Genomic DNA, 21060 nt, shown 5'->3' on the forward strand with positions numbered 1-21060 from the left:
GGCATTTTCAGATACTCATACCAACTCTTGTAGGGCAATTATAATTCTTCCATTTTACAGATAAACAAAGTGAGGTCTGACAGGTTAAATGACTTGCTCAGATATATAAACCTATTAATAAAGTCAGCTAGGACTTAAGGCCAGCTCATATCACCCTTAGCCAAGTATTCTTTCCTTTCAACTTTTACTTAAAGTCATGTTTTACTAATATAGTATACATGTCATTTTGTATAGAGTTTTGAGTCATAGAAAATACTTCTAGTAATGGAAAGCATTTTAACTAGCCTTGTTCAAGATGCTCCTGTTACTTCCTCATTCTTATCTTTGTAAAGAAAAACTGACTCTAACTTGATATATCCAATTATCAGCATTCTAAACATTGCCATCAACTTGAATAGTGGAACACATTAGGTTGTTATGGTATGCCGGGGCATGAGGTACCTTGAAAGCATGTGCCCTTTATTGAATACTACACACACACACACACACACACACACACACACACACACACACCTGTTGATGTGAATAGTTTTTTTCCTTAATAAAAAGGAAATTGCTATTTTCTACAAATGAGACCCCCCCCCCAAATGCTATGGCTCAGTCTCAGAGCACAGGTTCAAACCCTGTCTCTGCCACTTCCTAGCTACGTGATCATAGAAATGAAAATAAGGTCAGCCTTCTAAAGCTGTTGCAGGTATATATTTAATAAACCTTGTAAAATCCTTAGCACTGAGCCTGGCATACAGGAAATGCCCAATAAAACCTGGCTTGAACATTCTCCTCATCATCCTCATCACCACTACCACCCCCTCATTATCAACACTACTCATCTGTGCGTAGATTAATAGGAGCAGATCTTTAGGACCAAAATATCTCCTATTACTCACTTATTTGGCGTCAGCCAGTGAAATGAAAATTCCATTTTATATTAGCTTCATTTTAGATAAATGGCCAGGGAACAGTGACTTGGGGACACAGATTCTTGTTGATTAGTTGTAATTGTACTGATAACTAGCCACGCAAAAATGTTTTAATTATTGTTATCCTATACTTCATGTGCTTCACCTACAGAACAGAGGGACAGAATTAATTTTAAGAATGTTTGTAAAGGAAAGTGTTAAAATTATAGCTTTATTGTTAAGATTAAATAAAATGATTCCAATTTTACTTGAAACTACTGTATTTATACTCTTTTGTTATACAAGACTACTACAGATTTTTTTATCATGACAAAATAACAGCAATCAAGACAGCCTGAACTTTTCATTATTTTGTGGCCATTCTTTATTAAATCATGTTCAATTACTTCCTCCTAGTGACAAGAGGATGATGCTAGTTTATTTTTTCTTAGAAGTTACACTGCCTAATATCTGTAAAATTAGATTTAGTATGGGACCAATATTTACGGACTTGTTTTTCAATGTAATTAATAAAGCTGTCCCAGAAGTATAGCAGGGAAAATCCTGCCCATGTTTATAAAATGTGACAGTTCATATCACCCTACAATCATTTCCATGTTAATATTGTATCTTTTCATCTGCTCTTTCTGAAGCCAATTTTACATAAATAGGAAATCATGGCTGGGTCATTGACAAAATAAGCAAGCTTGACCAAAACAGTCTCTTTTAAAGAGAGTAATTCTCAGAATCAGAGACATTTTAAAAACTGGTTTCTATTTTCTTTGAGAGTTCATCATTCCTCCCCCTTGCTAGTGGGTTTTTTCTCTGCCATATCATCTCAAGCTATACCTGCTCACCTGGCCAGGGGATGGGCCATGTACAGCAGAAAGGATTATAATAATGGTAAATTTTGGTTATGACTTGGCAGTCCAAATATTTGTTATCTCTTTCTACCAAGTCTTTCCCTACAAAGGCCTTGCCCAGTGACCCTTTGTGTAAGAGAAGCATGCATTCTACCCCATGGGCAACAGGCTTGTCTATGTGACTTGCTTTGGCAAAGGGAATATGAGCCAAATCACTTATGTTTATCAAAGCAGGAAGTTTAAGAAACATTTTATTCGTCTATTGCCCCCTCCTCAGCCAATAGAATAGTATGCCAAAGAATGGAATATATTTTTTTCAGCTTTAAATCACTGATATTTGAGGGCTATTGCTACCATAGCATAATCTAGCTTAAACTGACCAATATAGTCCAATTCTGCCATACACAGATGCACAGATGAAAGCTGGACAGGAAGCTGTCTGTTTAGTGACCTACTCTATGATTTGGACAAGGTCTTTGTCCTCTTTGGGTACTTTTCTACAAGATTGGTTATACATAATCATCTCACCTGGAAAATGAACATCACATTATAGAAATACTGTGAAAAGTTAATGAGGTGATTTATATAGAGAGAGCTTACAAATGCTAGTACATCATATTATTTTAGAAGTAGTAGATCAATACTATTTTAAGGGATCACCAATTCTCAGCACAATATCCATTAGCCAAATTTATACAATTAAGCTCTTAAAAATAATACATTATGGTCATACTATGCACACTTGAGGGCAAGTGTTCTTTTTGTTGTAGGATACCAAGTCCCTCTTCTTTCTCCTCTCTGAAAGCCATGCCAAAGCCACTGTCTTACCTTTGCCCTCTCCTAATTTCTCATTCAGAATAAAGGTAGTTCACATCCACCCTCTCTTCCCACACCCACTGTGGGCCTATCTTTCCCATGCCAAATTCATTTTTTCAGACCTTAACTAACTTACCAACCATCTCGATGGCAACACTCTGGGCCTCTTGCCCCCATGGTTACCACTGAAGTTCTCTATACATGATAGATAAAATAGATCTGTTAATTTCTAAGTTTCATGGAATAATAAAACATTAGGAAGTGTATACTAGGAACTTGTGGGGACATAAATGCCCACCAGAAGATTGCTTTATAACAAAAGTGCCAAATATCAGGAAATATAACACAGCATTTTAGAGGTGAAAGAAGCTTCAAATTCAATATAGTCTGGGGTTTTTTTGTTTGTTTGTTTGTTTTTTTGAGACAGAGAAATTGAGGGTCAAAACAAAATATGACTGTTCAAGGTCATTCAACTATATGATAGTACAACCACAAAGACAACTCTTACATAGGAATCAGGTTTTTTTTTTTTTGCTCTATATCCAGCTGTCTCATTTCATCTGGGATAATAAAGAACAGAGCTTTATTGCAGAACAATAATTGTATCAATCTTCAAGAAAGTACAACAGGAAAAAGTGTCAATTGGCTATGCAAGGCTGCTACTCAGTAATGTTCAGGAAAATTGCAACCAAGCTTTTATCTGCTTAGATGTGAGCTGAAAAAGACAAATACAGACAAGACTAGATGCACAGATGTCCATCTATGTAACTGCACCACTTTATATTTATATACAAATATATTTAAGTTTACTTATTTATTTTTGAGAGAGAAAGAGAGAGAGAGAGTGTGTGTGTGTTCAGAGTGCACAAACAGGCTCTACACTGTCAGAGAAGAGTCCAATGTGGAGCTTTATCCTACGAGCCACAAGATCATGACCTGAGCTGAATTCAAGAGTCGGACATTTAACCAACTGAGCCACCCAGGATTTTATTTAAAATCCATCTGCCAGGAAAGTGGATTATAGAGATAAACTGAATAAACTTAAAATTGATTTGCACTGCATATACTATATATTTATGACAAATAAATCCAGCTGTAGAATATAAAAAAACAAGTGAAATGTAGATTGGATAGGTTCTGGCACTTCCCTGCAAATCACTGTCTATTCTCAAGTAAACATTGGCTGAATAATAGTTTCCATGTTCATTTCTTTTTGCCTATTAAAAGTAAAAACAACAGCAACAAACAAACAAACAAACAAAAACTTCATTTCCAGGCATACATAAGTGCTCATTTGGGGATTATCTTTCATTTTCCCCAGTTTTCCACAGAGATATAGATGCACTTAGTTTTCAAAATAAGGAAACAGTAACAGAAAAAAGACCCAAAGCCCCAAAAATACAACAGGGACTTTGGTAAACTGGTAATGATGCACCTCACCTTTTCAGAAATGTCACAATCCAACTCTACTCAATCATGTTCAAATGAAAATGAAGACCCAGATGTTTAAGATGTAAATATGTTTAAGATTTTCACATGAAAATTTTCAATTGTTCAATACTGAATAAAATTAAATGAAACTCATCCATGTCTAATGATTCATGCTCTAAGCTGGAGTTGGACAAGTGGCTACCAAGTTACAACCAATGACTCTACCTCTTTGGAGTAATTTCCCTGTAAGTAAAATTACAATTGGGCTTGATCTTCAAGATTTATCCCTAAAATTTTACCTTTCTCTATCCATCTCTTTCCACTCTCAGTACTGATACTGCGAGCAAGAAATCACCAGCTAAGAAAGTATAATCATTAGGTGGTTATAATTGATGTCCATGATTGCATTGTCTGGTTAACAAGGAGCTATTACACAGCTCATGAATTACACATTGTCTTATATGTTATGTAGCTCTTCACCACTTACCAATGAAATTCCAGGTGCTTAGTGCTTTAAGTCATGTGAGCCTAAACATACTAGAAATCATGTTTGGAAACTATTCCAGTAAACTCAGCGTTCTTGACTGAAGCTTTATCTTCTAAACAAAGCCACTTATTTATTGTACTTCAATGTTCTTATAGAGCTGATAGAGAAGCATTTAAGGGCACATCAATTCAATTTGTGATGGGGATGGAAGAACAACTGTAATTTTAAGAAAATGCTATTTTTAGTATTCTTTTTGTCATTATTCTGATAGATAATTCATAGCAAGGAAAAGCTAATTTTGGGGAAGATAAACTGGAAGACAAATGTGAAAAATCAAACATTTATGATGTGACTCACCTGTTAATGAGAAGCACTGTCAATTTCTTAAACAGTGGAGATATCGATATATAAAAAAAATAATTTAGTCATGTTTAAGATATTTGTCAATTATCTTTTCCTTGCACTTTCTGACCTATTTCTGCCCTTTGGGAATAGACTGTTCTTGCTTTTCTGAATGAGATAGATATACATGAGAGGTAGGTGAACATGGTAAACAAATTCTGGTCAGCCACTGCTTATATGTGCAGCAAATTCTTTTCTGAGCTGTTTAGCACTGCAATGTGTCGTGACCTTCTTAATAAACTCTTTTTGGGAAAAAAAAGTTAAATATTAAAAAAAAATTTCCTCATTGTTGTCTGCTTCCCTTTTCAGTCTCTGATATGCTTAAATTTGCTATCTATAATGCTTGAATAGCATTATTTTCTGAAAGTGCAAAAATAAGAAGAGGAAATTGGTCAATTGCATCAAACAGAGTGAAAGGAATCATTAATGAGTTTGTGTGGAGAGCATGATGTCTGTAGACTCAGTATATCTCCCATTTTTATATTTTAATACTTATTTAATATTTTATATTTATTTGGGGCAGCAGCTTGACAGGAGGGCTCTATTAGTCATATCAGTCACATGGATGAATGTGTCTTTTAAATATGGCAAAGTAGGATTTTCGATTGAATTAGGAAACACCAAAGACTTGGATAAAAATTAATGTCTTGACCTGGTTAGTTCTCATAGACTGTCACAATAAAGTATTAATCCCCAAAATTACTGTAAATAGTAGTCATACAAACCCTTTATTAGGTTTTCTTTCTTATAAGAACAAATAGCAAATACACTGGATCTGACAATTTCTTAATTAAAACCTTATTTAGATAGTGACCAATTGGTCCACTAAGCAAGTGAATAGTATTAGCTCATAGGCAGTAAACATGCTTCTGAAAAATGAAAGGCTATCATTGTTAAATTGTTTTTCACTTGTTATTGCTATATACAAATATAATTCCTATTCTTATAAGTTAACATTTTTTTTGATGCATATATATAGGGTTATTGTATGACTTCATTGCATTGTTTGTGTAATATTACCTATTTTCAAGCTTAAGAATTAACTTTTTCTTTTAATTAATTCATCTCTTTGCCTAATATGTTTATGAGAGGCAATTGGGATAAAAATTTGGTATCTGGATAAATAACTCTGCTTTATTGAATATCCTTGAATAAATTATTTAGCCCCTCTAAACTTAAGTTGCTTCATGTGTCAAATAGCAAAAAAATGTATTTCTTAAAGGCTTGTTGTGAGAAATAATATGATAGCACACCATGTTGCACAGATGCTAGAAAGCCATAAAACCCATTGTTCCTTCCTAGCACACAACTGAGCTACATTTCCCAGACTCATTTTATCATCACGGGAACATACAATATTCTTGCCAGTGGAATGTAAGCATAAATAAAGTGTATCACCTTGAAGCCAAACAATTTTCCTTAGATTTGATATGACTTCCTATGCAACCTCTCTCTATCTCTCAAGCCCTGTCTCCCCACTAGGCAAGGTCAGAGCAACCTTGGAATTTAAAATTCTGATGTGGAACTTTTTAAAATGTAATATATAAATACTGCAGGGTTACAACTGAAAGAAAGAAAAACATAAAATTTTGGGTTAACATATATACCATCATATGTCACTAAAAACAAATACATGCATGGGACTGTTATTCCCCTTAAATTAAAAATCTAAAGGAGTTTGTTTCTGCATTTGACTTGCTTTGAAAACCTATTGAAAACTTGATGGAGAACATTCTAGGAAAACTTAATTTATAAAAAAAAAAAGGCATTCCTACATTAGGACATCTATAGTGTAACTGTGGTGACGTCAGAGGTTCTGGATAGGTCTAAGAACAAGGATTTCAAAGAAGCATCTAGTAAAATGCATTCATCTTATTATAAGCAAGGAACTTTAATCCCAGAGATGGCTATTCCTGGTCCAGCTCTCTTTACGTTATTCTTATGTTTTCTTCTATTGAAACCAAACTTATTTTTTTTTCTAAATCAAAGCTTAAAAATAAAATAAAACTCAATTACTATGAAGTTTTCCATGGATTTATTTTAAGACATTACATTTCTTCAACTAGTTTGAAAGTATATTTTTGACTAAAATGAACTCACAGCTTATTGTGACCCAAAGTCACAGGAGACTGTGAGATTAATGCACAGTTGTTTCTCTCCTACCAACTAGGTTTCTGAATTTTTTGGTTTATTTCAACCTCTTCAGAAAAAAAATCCTGTTAACTTGTGTCTTTTTCCCCCTTTTCTTTCCCTTAAAATAGTTCACCTCCATTATGAGTAGTTTTCAAAAGTGTCTCCCTGGTTTGCCAAAGACATCTAAATTAAAACACATCGTGGAAGGTGGGAGCTCTTCTTTTTTTTTTTTTTTTTTTTCTACTTGGATAATTATTTGACCAATACATATAGGCTGATACAGGTACAGAAGGTTGGATTTGAGCTTGGTATTAAATAAGGAATATAGGACACAAAGACATGAAGTACGTACTACCTATACAGAACACCTCAGGGGGTTAAGGGTATGGGGGAAGAATAGTGGTCAAGCTTTGAAGGTATAGGGTAAATTTTAAATATTTTAGAAATGAAGCAATGAACATGGACTCTATCCACAGAGCTGGTATTTCTAAAATTGTAGTCTGACCAGTACTGTTGGAAAGTAAGGTAAATTTAGTGATACAGGGACTTTTTATTTTAATATTTATGTATTTCTTATAATAGAAATTAGGAAAATACAATAAGCACATGGAATCCTAACCAAAATGGTGAATTAAAGACAAAAAAGTAAATAATATCTAATGTTCATGGGTTCACCAAAAAATTTATGAGGATTTTCATGAAACACTGAAGTTTGCATCCTAAAGAAAATATGGAAGCTTTCATGGTATTCTAACATGGGAAGAATGTGATACATTCTTTGTGATTCAGAATGATGGCACTTGGATCACAGATTCTCCTAAGAAACTTATTTGCCCACTTTTGTAGCCCACACATCAGGATAAGAACATGAAGGAAAAAAGTTCTGCCTGATACTAAAAATCATGTAGATAATTTGGTGAACTGGCAATGGTAACATGATCAGAAAGAACAAAGTCTTCTACTTTAGAGTAAACAATGAGTAATGAGAATATACATAATAGAATTCTGCACTGCTTATTAAATTGAGAGAAATTTTGCAGGTTTATCAATATAATTGTCATAAACAATCAATTCTACAATTGCTACTCATCAACAACTCTAAGCAAGCCACTATACTAATAACATCATGGGTACAAAGATGATTAAAAGAAGTGAATTTTGTGAAATTTGTGATTTATTGGAATGAGGGGGCAGAAAGGGGTAAATAAAAAGTGCCTAAGCCCTATGATCCAGCAATTGCACTATTAGGTATTTACTCAAAGGATTAAAAAAAACCGATTCAAAGGGGGTACATGAACCCCAATGTTTATAGCAGCATTATGAACAATAGGCAAACTATGGAGAGAGCCCAAATGTCCATTGACTGATGGATGAATAAAGAAGATGTTATGTGTATATATATATATATATACACATACACACACACACACACACACACACACACACACACACAATGGGATATTACTCAGCCATCCAAAATAATGAAATCTTGCCATTTGCACTGATGGAGATGGAGCTAGAGTGTATTATGCTAAGCGAGAAAAGCCACTCAGAGAAAGACAAATACCATATGATTTCACCCAGATGTGGAATTTAAGAAACAAAACAGATGAACACATGGGAAGGGGAGGGGGAAAAGAAGAGAGGGAAACAAACCATGAGACAGAGGGGGTGGGGGAGGGGCCAGATGACTGAGGGGTATCAAGAAGGGCACTTGTGGTGAGCACTGGGTGTTGTATATAAGTGATGAATCACTGAATTCTAACTCCTGAAACCAATATTGCCACTGTATGTTAACTAACTAGAATTAAATATAAATAAATAAATAAATAAATAAATAAATAAATAAATAAATAAATAAAATTAGTAGGGAAAAAAGTGCCTTAAGCAACACAAAGCAGAAATTATGTCTTCATAAAGTGGGTGAAAATGCTCTGAGGGAGAGTTAATGGAATGATGACGATGATGATAATTATTAATAAGAATTTCTTCTCTTACAGAGTCTTTTCTGTGTGTCAGAGAAAGTTTTAAGCATTTTTAATTGAGTGTATTACTTAATCCTCAGAACAACCCTGAAATATTGGTGATACTGAGCTTAAATATATTAAATAATTTATACAAGTTAATATTCAAACTTGAGCTGCCTAACTCCAAGAGTACAGATTTAAAAATTGCTCCAAGTTGTTTTGATGAAAGGTAGTAAAGACCTCATTGAGGAGATGCTATGCTTTTAAGCCTTAAAGTCATAAAGAAGGTAGAAAGGATTTGCGAATTCATTCAGAGAAGAAAAATTAAGATTCAGTGTGTGGATAGGATTGGCTATTTATATTCAGAAAAATATAGTTGGATTAGTTCTGTCACAAGGTGGGAAATTATAGAAAACAATGTTGGAAAGTTCCTGAGAACAAAAGCTTGTGCTTAATTGACCTACTAAATTCTTGAAACATGGTGAAAGTTGTGTTTTCAGAAGATCCATTAGACCACAGTGGGAATAAAATAGCATAATAATTGAGAGCACAAGTCTAGGAGCAAATCACTTGAACTCATAGCCCAGGTTTTGTAACTGATCCCTGCAGTAAATGAGCCTCTAGAAGTCTATTTCCTCATCCACAGTGATACCTTGGGTGTGATGTGTAGGAAATAGGACCATGGCTATGAGAATTCAACTAGGTTGTTTGGATAAAAAGTTTGCTACAGTACATGTAGTTAGTGCTCAGTAAGCGCTAGCTTTTATGATTAATGTGTAAAAGACAGACTGTGGAAGAGAGAGACTGACAGCAGGGACATAACTTAATAGGCTACCAACACAGTCCAGATGGGAACAGACAAATCCTGAACTAGGACAGGGGCATTGGCAACAGAAAAGAGGACAGTTACACAAGATGCTTTAGAGGCATAAGTGCCTTTGTGATTCATTAGAGGTGGGAGGTAGAGACATGACTCTAACTGTTCACGCCTGGCTCACTGAGACAATGATGGTGCTATTCCCAGATGCAGAGCAATTATAAAGACATGATGGTTTGGGGGAAAAATCATGGATGCAGAATCTGTTTTGATATATTGACTGTGAACTAAAGATGTTCTTCAAGTCATATCCATCTACCACCAAGGCAATATTATTCTCAAGTATGATACAGATGTGACTGGTGGGAAATTAAGAAGGTTCAGGTGGTGTGTGCAAAGGTTGTCACTGATGACATTGAATTACATGGCGAGAAGATTCTTCCCTGAGAAATGGTCCTTCTACTCTTCTGTTTGCATCAATGAAATGTTTTACTTTGGTGCCAGCTGCAATTTCCCATTTCTCAAATATCTTTCCTTCCCTCATTTTCAATATACTCAGTCTGCATAACACTAATATATGAACTTAAAATTTAAGAACATTTGTTTGCTTTTCATTATATTTTTGCATCAACTTCTATTGTGTCAAATGCTTCTGCTTTTTCATTATGGCCCTAATATGAACTTTCTTTTTAAAAATTCATTTTACTAAAAACAATAATGAATCAATTTAAAGAAAAAATACTAAGGAATCAGCAGTATAGTCACCATTTGAATATAATAAAGTCATGAGAGGTGGGCTTGAATGAATGAAGGTTAGAAAGCCTTGCAGTAAGCTAGGTCAGATATTAGGCAATATTCTCACCCAGTTTTGACCAAGGCTTCTTAAACTGATAAACATTTATGGTAAGTCTCAGAGAAAATCACATTGTAATAATGTATTTAAAAGGAGTATAAATTTAAAAGGAGTATAAATTTGATCTGATAATTTCCCATAAAAGCTGTTTTTATAACTTCCTTGTAGATATTAACTAGTTGTAAAGCTCTGCTTTGAAGGTAAGAATGGCATCAGAAATCAAACAAAAGGTCATGCAGAAACTTCAAATCATTACAAAATCAACTGTCATGAGAATCAAGCTGCCTCTCAGCATTGGTGTTAAGTTTCCATTCAGTCCTTTCTCTTCACAAATACAACTAAGATGGCGCTGCACACAAAATACAAACCAACAAGAGCAGGGAGTGAACAACAAGACCAACAGGGAGGCTAACCACCGTATTAAAATTCACAAATGATGCAATCAATTAAATCATGCTACTCAGTATCAAATCTGATATCAATGCAGTCTTGCTTTGATTTCCCTAGGAAGATTAATAGCTTTGTGGCACCTTGGTAATATTTCTTGCCATGCTTTAAGTAAGTAGGTCATTTTCTTCTGGAAATATCTCATAATAGACAGTAAATACTCTAGATCATTCTCAAGATGAAATATTGGGGAGGAAATGATTTAGGCCCTATGATATAAAGCCAACACTTCCCTTACCACCATTTGGTTTTAATGCCCCTCTGGGCTCAAATGACTAAAAAGACTGGCTAGTCATCAGTTTTGGGGCTCTGTTTTAGGGTGCTGGAGCAATTACAGAAATATGAATATACAACACAATTTAATTCCCAATTTCTCATTCTGGAAGCATGCAGACTTAGAAATTATTTTTACACATGTTCTTCCTTTCACAGATGGAAAACCAGTTCTAAGGCAATCCTAAATCTTTTTTAGGGACCAAATAAAAGACTGTTCTAGTACTTGATGTTCAGGATTTGCAGTGAATAAGGGAACAGAAGGCCACTTTTCAAAAATATACTCAAGCATTTCTTTGACCTTCTTTTATATTCTTTTTGCAAATTAAGAGAGTTGAAGAAATATGCAAACACTGTTGATAATAGTGTTAAGACCAGATAGTTCTTTGATTTGGAGAATGATGGTTATGAAGATATAATCTTAAATTTCTATTTTTGCATAGGTCCTTAACTTGCTTCTCTATGTATAGCAGACCAAGACCTTATTCCAAATTAGTCAACACAGAAGTATATTCTATGAATTTCAGGGAAAAAACTCAGGTTAGTGCAAATAAATCAACAGAAAACAGTTCAACTCACAGGAATATATATCAAAATACATGTCTTAATAGACATTAAGCTGAGAACCCATCATTTATATTTGAAACTGGGACATATCAAACTCACTTAATTTTAAAAGGAGCAGCTGGAATAATTTGCTTGGATATGTACTCAACATTGCAGAGGGTTTATACTGGCCACCCAGGAGACAGATATGGTCTCTGAAATAGGCTTAAATTATATCACATGGGTTTTCAAATAAATTCAATTAATGCCAATAAAATCTATGATACTTGTTGTAAAAATAAAGATTTTTAGTTTCTCTTAAGAAATCTGAGCTCCTGACCACGTTAGGTCCCACACGCACTTGTATTAGTAAAAGCTACTATTTATTGAATGCTCACTAAGTTCCAGGTATCATTCTAAGCACTCTTCTTTTTTGTTTTTTTGATTTTGTTTTTTGTTTTTTCCTTTATACACACAGTATGCCTGTGAAACAGGTTTTTTGTCCACATTAGTTATCTGGGAGATTTAATCCCTGAGAAATTCAGTAATTTTCTCAATATCTATAGCTAGTAACTGATGTAGTTGGGGTTTCAAACGAGGCCTGTCCCTTATCCATAATAGAGCCAGTTCAAAATATTAAATTAGTGAATGCGGAATCAGTCCATATCCATTATGATCACATTTCTGTATCTGCAGAAAGTTAATTTTCCCTGTGTGATTACTTTAAATGCTGCTATTTTAATATACCATAAAACTTATTTCCTAAAAGAAACATTACACCTACACCTAATAAATATTGTCTGCTTTTAAAATAATTGCTAGTCATTTTTGCTTAAAGAAATTAAGCAAATAAGTTACTAATCCAATTTTAATCCATTTTGCTTCAAACTGATAGAATCCATTTATATTTATCTATTATGCTAGAATACCAATTATAATTTTCTCTGGTAAATTAAAACACTTCATTTAATTTTCTGCGTATCATTTGTAGACAGGTATTGAAAAGTCTGTGAATTATTTATACCAGAGTATTAACTCTGGAAGGGGTCACTCAAAATTGCTTTCAAGAGCATCTTACCAGAAGTTGTCTTCACTACTTCAGTGGTATTTCTCAGTCCAACAAATGAAAATTGATAAAGCCTCCACGATCTTGTGTCACCTACTTCAACAGAACTACGCTTCCATTGGTAGACAATTTCTTCACGTGGATAGCCATCTGCCATAAGATGGAAAAGCACATATTTAAAAATATTTATAAATGAATGTATGTAGCAACCACCTTCCATGAACAAGACACTGAGGTAATTATGAGAGAGATGGCGTTTTAAGTTAGAAAAGTATCTTGAACTAAAGAGCATCACAATAGAGGAAATAAATACATGACATCTTATCCCAACAAGAAGTTAAGAAGTCATAAGGTCAAGATTACCCTTGAAAATAACTTAATTTGCATAGAAGATATTTTAAACATGGTTTCGGATATACTATATGCATGCTTTACATTGTCTGAGGTAAGATATAAAAAGTATCCAATATATGATAAATAGCACATATGCAAGATATTATTTTGCATATGATGAGGAGTAAACAAGGCAAGGTTTTGAGAGTCATGCAGAAACAGAAAATAATGGAAGAGGAGACTCAAATGCCTCTCCAGGGTATGCCCTTAGAGTGGAAGATGACTGAGAAAAATAACCTCAACTATTTACATTATTCTCTCTCTCTCAATTTGTTGGGACTTCATTTTAATACATGCAGAAATCTACAATTAACAGTAGTAAGTAGTGGGACGCCTGGGTGGCTCAGTCCGTTAAGCATCCAACTCTTGATTTTGGTTCAGGTCATGATCACACAGTTCATGAGTTTGAGCCCCACATTGGGTTCTGTACTGACAATGTGAAGCCAGGTTGGCATTCTCTCTCTTTTCCACTCTCTCTGCCCCTCCCCCCCCCCAAACTAAATAAACTTAAAAAAAAAAGTAGTAAGTAGAAATGCCAAGGGCAAGATACCAAAGAGCACTATGTAGATTCTGAAGAAGTTAATTATGTTCAGCCAAGAGAACAGAAAGCCTTCATGAGAGAGGTATTGCACTGATTATGTAGAGATTATCAGTACCATTTGCTAGCCATAATACCCTAGACAAATTTCTTTGTTTTTTTTCCCCTCAATTATTTGTTTCTTTATGGAGATGATGGTAGTACTTATTTCATGACTGATGGCCAATGTATAATTGTTGAGTGGATAAACATTTTGAAGTAAATTATAGAATAAACTCTGTAGGGGTGCCTGGCTGGTTCAGTCACTAGATCATGCAACTCTTCATCTCAGGGTTGGAAGTTAAAGCCCCATGTTACGTGTAGAGATCACATAAAAATAAAATCTAAAAGAAAAGCATAAACTCAAGTAAAAACAGATAGATAGATGATAGATAAATGATAGATAGATGATAAATAAAACTAGACATCATCTCAACTATTTATGAACTAATAATGCTATATAAGTCTTAATTATGGAGGCTGATTGACTACCTTGAATAGGATCCCTAACGTGTTCCCTTTTTCTTTTCTTTTGGTCCAACTAGGCTTGTGTTGTGTGCTTATTAACTAAGATGCAAGAAAAAAGAAAGCATGATCCCCAGACTGGCATGGAGAAGGGGTAGGGGACAGGATGTGTTGAACCAAGAAAAAGAATAGTAATGTTAGGGAACTCCCTATGGAGAACATGTTGATGATTTAACTTTTTTGATAGCAGTAAGAAACATGAAGTTGTATTTGGGTTCAGAAGACAAGTGTCCATCAGTGACCTAAAGACACAGAAATCACCAGCTCTAGATTTTATCTGACTCAGAAGAGTAGTCCCAGTTGAAAAAATAATAGAAAAGAAGTCTCATCTCCTAAAGCTTGGGGAGGATTTTACTTAAAAATATCCCATTCTTGGATAAAGTAAAACATATGAAATAAGATTTATAATGGGAAATTTTCTTTTTTTAATTTTCTTAATGTTTTATTTTATTTTTGACAGAAAGAGAAGCAGAGCATGAGTTGCGGAGGGGCAGAGAGAGAGGGAGACATAGAATCTGAAACAGACTCCAGGCTCTGAGCTGTCAGCACAGAGCCAGATGTGGGACTCAAACTCATGAACCCATGAGATCATGACCTGAGCCAAAGTCAGACGCTTAACTGACTAAGTCACCCAGGTGCCCCAATTTAATGGGAACTTTTCTAAATAGATATGATAGATAGTGATATTTTTCCTCTAGTTCCTTCAGGAATTTATGTAATGATGAACAGATGATTGCTGCTTTCATCATTGATTTTTTTTCTTTTTGAAAGGACAGCTATTATTATTTAGTTGGTTTGTATGGGTCTCTGTCACTCCCTGCCTAGGAAATTCTACTTATAGAAATATAAACTTAAAATTCATAATAAGTTTTTCATTCTGCCTAGTATCCATAGTTGTCAGACCAAAAATAAGAAAGAGGTGAGCAACCTAACGTGGACCTGAACAATTAGTGAGGCAAACATGTGGGGGACACTGACGCTTGGGTTTAGTTCAGGCAGGAAATTATCTATGAAGCTTAATTTGTATTATAATCATCACAGATCATTTTGCTATATAATCTATTGCCTGATAATAATAATAATTAATAGAAATAATAGAGTTTTTTACTGAATCCTATTGTGTGTGAGGTAGCATATCAAGCATTTTACATATATTACATCAACAAAACAATATTGTGGGAGGGCACATCTCAAAGTCTCTGCTGGGCACCTGAGATTGTGGACTCACTGCAAGATTTAATAATTTGCTCAAGTCTATAGTGATGGAGTTGGGATTTGAACTAGACCCAAAAGACACCAAAAATTAGTCTTTTATTCACTGGTAGATAACTAGCTCTAGATATTATTCAAACTCCATATGAAGTGGGTAATTTTCAATTTTGCTACCTTTAATGCATATACTGAAATCGAAATAAGCAGATGACACTGTAAGGGAGAGAATAAATAGCAAAGATGCTGCTACTCTCTTCTTCTGAGCTAATTGGGGGCAGGTGGGAGCCGGGAAGAAGGATGTAAAACCTACCATTATACCTTTCCATTGAGTTCAGGCCTGGCTTTACAATGCTTCTTGAGAAAGGTGTCTGGGTGGGGCGTCTGGGTGTCTGAATAGGTTAAGCTTTGGACTTCAGCTCAGGTAATGATGTGGGGCCTGTGGGTTTGAGCCCCACATTGGGTTCTGCGCTGACACCTCAGAGCCTGGAGCCTGCTTTGGATTCTGTGTTTCCCTCTTTCTCTACCCCTCCCCTATATGTGCGCTCTCTCTCTCTCAAAAATAAATACAAATAAAAAAAAAAAAGAAAAGAAAAATATCTCCAGGCAACCACTGTGAATTTATTAAAAATTTATGCCCCAGTGAAAGCTACTTGTAAATTCTAATAAAATAGATCCTTTTTTGCAGGAAATCACTCTAATAGGGTTAAGCTGACTTATTATGATGAAAGTAACTGTCAAAATCTTCAAAGTCAACAACATTGCTTGTTTCTGCATTCTCTAGGAGTATCCCAATTAGTTGGCATTGCAATTAGGAAACTGTTGGTGAGAGAGGATACAGAATACAGAATGAGTTACTTACAGCTGGAAAACTCCAAGGGGCAGGAATGTTCGTCCATTGGAAAATTGTGCAACTGCAATTGGCACTCTGCATCAATTGTCAACCTAAACAGAAGGATATGAAACACAAATAGAAAGAGTTTAGACACAGTTTTAAGAATGTACATGAATGCAATTTTTAATGACTATTCTTCATCTTTGTTCCTGGAGAATATATCTCATATTCCTATTGATAATTCAAGGTGATTCTCCCTGAAGAAACCCACCAAGTCCAGGAGAAAATTACTTAAGACTTAATGTAGTCCATTCATTTTCACAGAACAAACAATAGGATCTCATTGGCTTCAATTCCATTTTTTCCAAAATTTATGACCATGTAATTTTTTTGGCAAATTAATTGCACACATGAGATTGCTTGGTGAATATATTTAACTTAACAGAACAAATTGTTTTAGGAACTTAAGCTCATTTACTGTTTGCATGTAAATTAATGCTGATAATTCTCAGATCTTATCTGCTAATTAAAGCAGAACCTTCTGTTTGTAAGTACTTGGTAGCTGTTAGATTTAAATTACTATATGTGAGTTTTAACATATTTATATTTCACAATGGAGTATTATGCATTCTTATAATGGAACACTATGAAGCCATTAGACAGGATGTTACAGAGTAGAAGAATACTTAATAGCAAACAAGAAATGTTAAATACACATATACAGACATGTTCGAAAAATGTTTGCCAGTGAACCTCAATTAGTTTGCATCTGGGTGTTTATTAAAGTTACAGATTTTCTGGATCTCGATATAGGCTAGGACTCTAGGATGGAGAAGTTTAATGGAGTCCCAGATGTTTTGGACCATCTTTGGACAAGTAGGAATATACTCTAAAATTGTAATGGCAGTGGGTTGATTATTTTTAAGATTTCTTATTTGTTAGCTATATTTCTTACAAAGTACAGAGAATAATCTTGAACTAATAAAAGCATTATTTTATAAATATTAATTTATTTTAAAAGATTTTATAACTCAGCATAATTATTAATTGGGGAGATTTCATTTTTCTATGGTATAATAGAGCAACTACTGATCTTAAAATATAAGTAATAATTATTCAGCCTTTAATCATCTATGTGACACTGGGTATGATAAATTTTTCTCTCATTTAATAAATGTTATTATCGCTTTAATGTACTTTAACTTGTTCAGTCACAAAACTAGCAGCACAGTTGAGATTTGAACCCAAGATTATTTGTCTCTAAACCTGAAGGTTTTAATCATTGTCATTCAATAATTATATGCTCTTCCAAAGAAAAGGTTAGTTTTATTTGTAAGTGAAATTATAATTAATTTGATATTTTTTTATTTTCAAGTTAAACTGGAATTATTAAAATTGAAAACACCTTTAGAAAGATTGCAGATACAAAAATAGATACACACATATATAATCTGTGCACACACAAATATTCATAACTTATAGATTGGCAACAAGAATAAAATCATCTCTATAGATTCACAACTCATTCAAACTTTGAATCTTACAAGTGGAATTTTTGAAGTAACTTCCATAATTAAATATTGGATAGAGATTCTGCAAGTTATTACAAGTTAAAAAATGACTATAGTTATGAGGACAATAAAGGGACTTGAGATAGTGTGAGTGACTCAATTTTGCAAAAGCTAGACTGAGCTCTGATTTATCAAACTTTGATTTCCACTAGATTCTAATTTCAATCACTACTCTATCTCTCATTTAATGAAACCCATGATGAATACAAACTATATGCAATGAATTTCTTTTGTAATTGTGGCCATTTTTCCTAGTTACTGATCTTGGGTGGGGGAATGTGTCATGAGGGTGGTGGTGCCTTATTTACAATAATCTCCATCAATTCCTACCTAATTCCTCTAAATAAAAATGTAACCAAGTAAAAACATTAAACTTACTAATAAAGCTTTGAGATATACCTTCTAGCATCAAGACCCCTGCAACCAGATAGCTGCCCTTAAGTCATATACATAGAAATTCTGGAGAGCTGCCCTAATTCATATTGATAGTCAAATAGAGCTAAGAACCAAAGTCAGATCTGTCTGGTTCTTAAGTTTATATACTTACCTATTATGATGTTTAATAATATACTTTTACCCATTTGAAACCTCAACATAAAAACATTTTAAATGCATGTAAGTATAAGGGGTGCCTGAATGGTTCAGTAGCTTGAGTGTCCAAATTCAGCTCAGGTCATGATCTTGCAGTTTGTGAGTTCGAGCCCCACATTGGGCTCATTGCTGTCAGGGCAGAGTCGGCTTCAGATCCTCTGTTCCCCCTCTCTGCCCCTGCCCCATTTGCACTCTCTCAAAAACAAACATTTTTAAAATAATAAATAAATAAGTAGATAGATAGATAGATAGATAGATAGATAGATAGATAGATAAAATAAAGTGCTAAGATAATGGCATACAGGAATTTAAGTAGAAAATCTCCCAAAAGTTATTTCATATTTAAGTTCTGAAAATAAAAGATACCTCCTTCAACTTATCCCTAAAGAAGTCTATTCCCAAAATAGCCAATAAATTAAGTCAAATAGCCTATCAGTGTAGTGGGGAGTGGGTGCTGTCAGATAGAACTCATTGTAGTTACTTGCTATTGTGCAGAAAAGAAAAGGAGGTACAGGAGCTCTCCACACCAAAATTTCTCCTTTAGCAATGGTTTCCTTGGAAACAGAGACATTTCCAAGCATAACTGGCGATCCCAATGGTAACTGTGTTTCAGTCTCCTTATTTTAAAGTAGCAGAACACACATGCAAAAGCCAAGGCAGGCACAAAGATCAGGTAACCTTATAAAGTCAAGGGACATTTCATGTCCGTGTGAGAAAACAGAGTTCTTACATTAGTTAAAGAAATAAGTTCTACCTATGACTTTGCAAAGCATATTGAAAACAGAAAGAAATACAAATTTTGTACTACCACATACTGTTTTGATCAAACATGCACACCCTGATGTAGGTTTGAAATTTCTTTCATTCCTCTTGTTTCAAGAGAGTGTGGGTGATCTTTGTTTTATTCCCAGAGATTCCTCTTTTTCTTTTTCAAAAGAATACCTTAAAGTGTAGAGCACTCGACCATCATTCCAAATTCTCAGCATCCTATTAGGGGTGGTTATCCAGTGTGCATCAGCTTTCTTGGAGTTTCTGAAGAAAGTGTCTGGAATCCAGATTTTCCCTACCATGTTGCTATTCAATCGGAGGACTTTAATGGTGCTGTTAAATTTCAGACGTCTGTCATACCACGTTTGAGCAAAAAATATGTCAATTGTATATTCCTGTTTTTTTTAAAAAAAAAAGGTGAAATAGAACATTTTAAACACAGAATTGTAATGTAGAACATTTGTTTGTATTTATCATTTGTATTCTCATTACCAACATAAAGCAAAGGTACTCTGGTTTTAATTAATTTAAAGAAGGCAAAAGCTTTGCTAAGGAGATACATCCATCTTTTATAGACAAATTGATAAAAAAAAATAGACCTGTTTAGATGAATTCTAGCAAAAGATCATAGTTGTAATATAGTCATTTGCATTCAGTGTCTGTACAGCAGTTTCTCATGTTACTTTGGGCCAGCTAATTCTTTGTTGTGGGGGCTGTTGTTGTGTATGTTCGAATGCTTAGTAGTAGCATTCTTAGCCTCTACCCACTAGATGCCAGTAGCACCAACACCACCACCCCCAACGCAACCCCCTGCATATTGTGATAGCTAAAAATATCTTCAGACATTGCCACATGTATCTTGAGGAAAACAATCACCTACGTTCAGAATCACTGCTAAAGAGTGAAGAAAGTCCATAATACTCAAAACAGTCCTCAACTGGAGCTCTGGAGAACGGCTCAGTTGCCTCAAAATAAAATTGGGATCTTTAAGAACCTGCCTTGTTAGGTAGTATGAAGATGGAAAAGGAGAATTCACATAAAATGGTTTTGGTCTGGCAGATAGCAAAAACCAAATGCAAGGTAACTTTTAAAATATTTTTACTATTATAGTTGTCCTTTTCACTAATAACGAGGAAATTAACCAATTAAAAAATAATTTTTACTAATGTGCTAACTCCATCACAAAGCACATTCACAAAGTGCTGTGATGAGACATGATTCTGTAATGACTATGCTCAAGTATACATCACTAAATTGGCAAGTGATTGACTTTACTTAAAGAGAAGTAAGTTTGACGTGAATTCAGACCATTAGACCTGGAATCTGAACACCAAAGTTCTGGTTTGTCACATTTAGATATTATTTAACATTATTTTATAACAATTTCACTGATGCCTATAAATGAGAAAAAACTCAGTGTTCTTAGAATATGAGAGCTGAATGTTGGGAATCATCCACATTTCCTGTCTAATACCATCAACCAACCACCACTTTATAATGAAGAACACATATAAAACAGGAAGGTTACCCAAAAATACATAGCCTGTCAGGATCAGACTAAAATCTTCTTCCTTTGCCTCACTTGCATTGC

At 34.4% G+C, this 21060-nt stretch overlaps 1 protein-coding gene across 1 annotated transcript in view; it reads right to left on the minus strand.

Moving 5' to 3' along the window:
- GABRG2 (gamma-aminobutyric acid type A receptor subunit gamma2) overlaps positions 1–21060 on the minus strand; it is a 113761-nt gene that overhangs the window by 56108 nt on the left and 36593 nt on the right. Inside the window, exons 4-6 of the mRNA XM_047860951.1 lie at positions 19644–19864; positions 16567–16649; positions 13013–13150 (exon numbers count right to left, since the gene is read on the minus strand). Of these exons, the coding sequence (XP_047716907.1) occupies positions 13013–13150; positions 16567–16649; positions 19644–19864 (442 nt within the window). The remainder of the gene's footprint in view (positions 1–13012; positions 13151–16566; positions 16650–19643; positions 19865–21060) is intronic.

Source organism: Prionailurus viverrinus, chromosome A1, assembly GCF_022837055.1.
Source record: "Prionailurus viverrinus isolate Anna chromosome A1, UM_Priviv_1.0, whole genome shotgun sequence".
Taxonomy (NCBI): domain Eukaryota; kingdom Metazoa; phylum Chordata; class Mammalia; order Carnivora; family Felidae; genus Prionailurus; species Prionailurus viverrinus.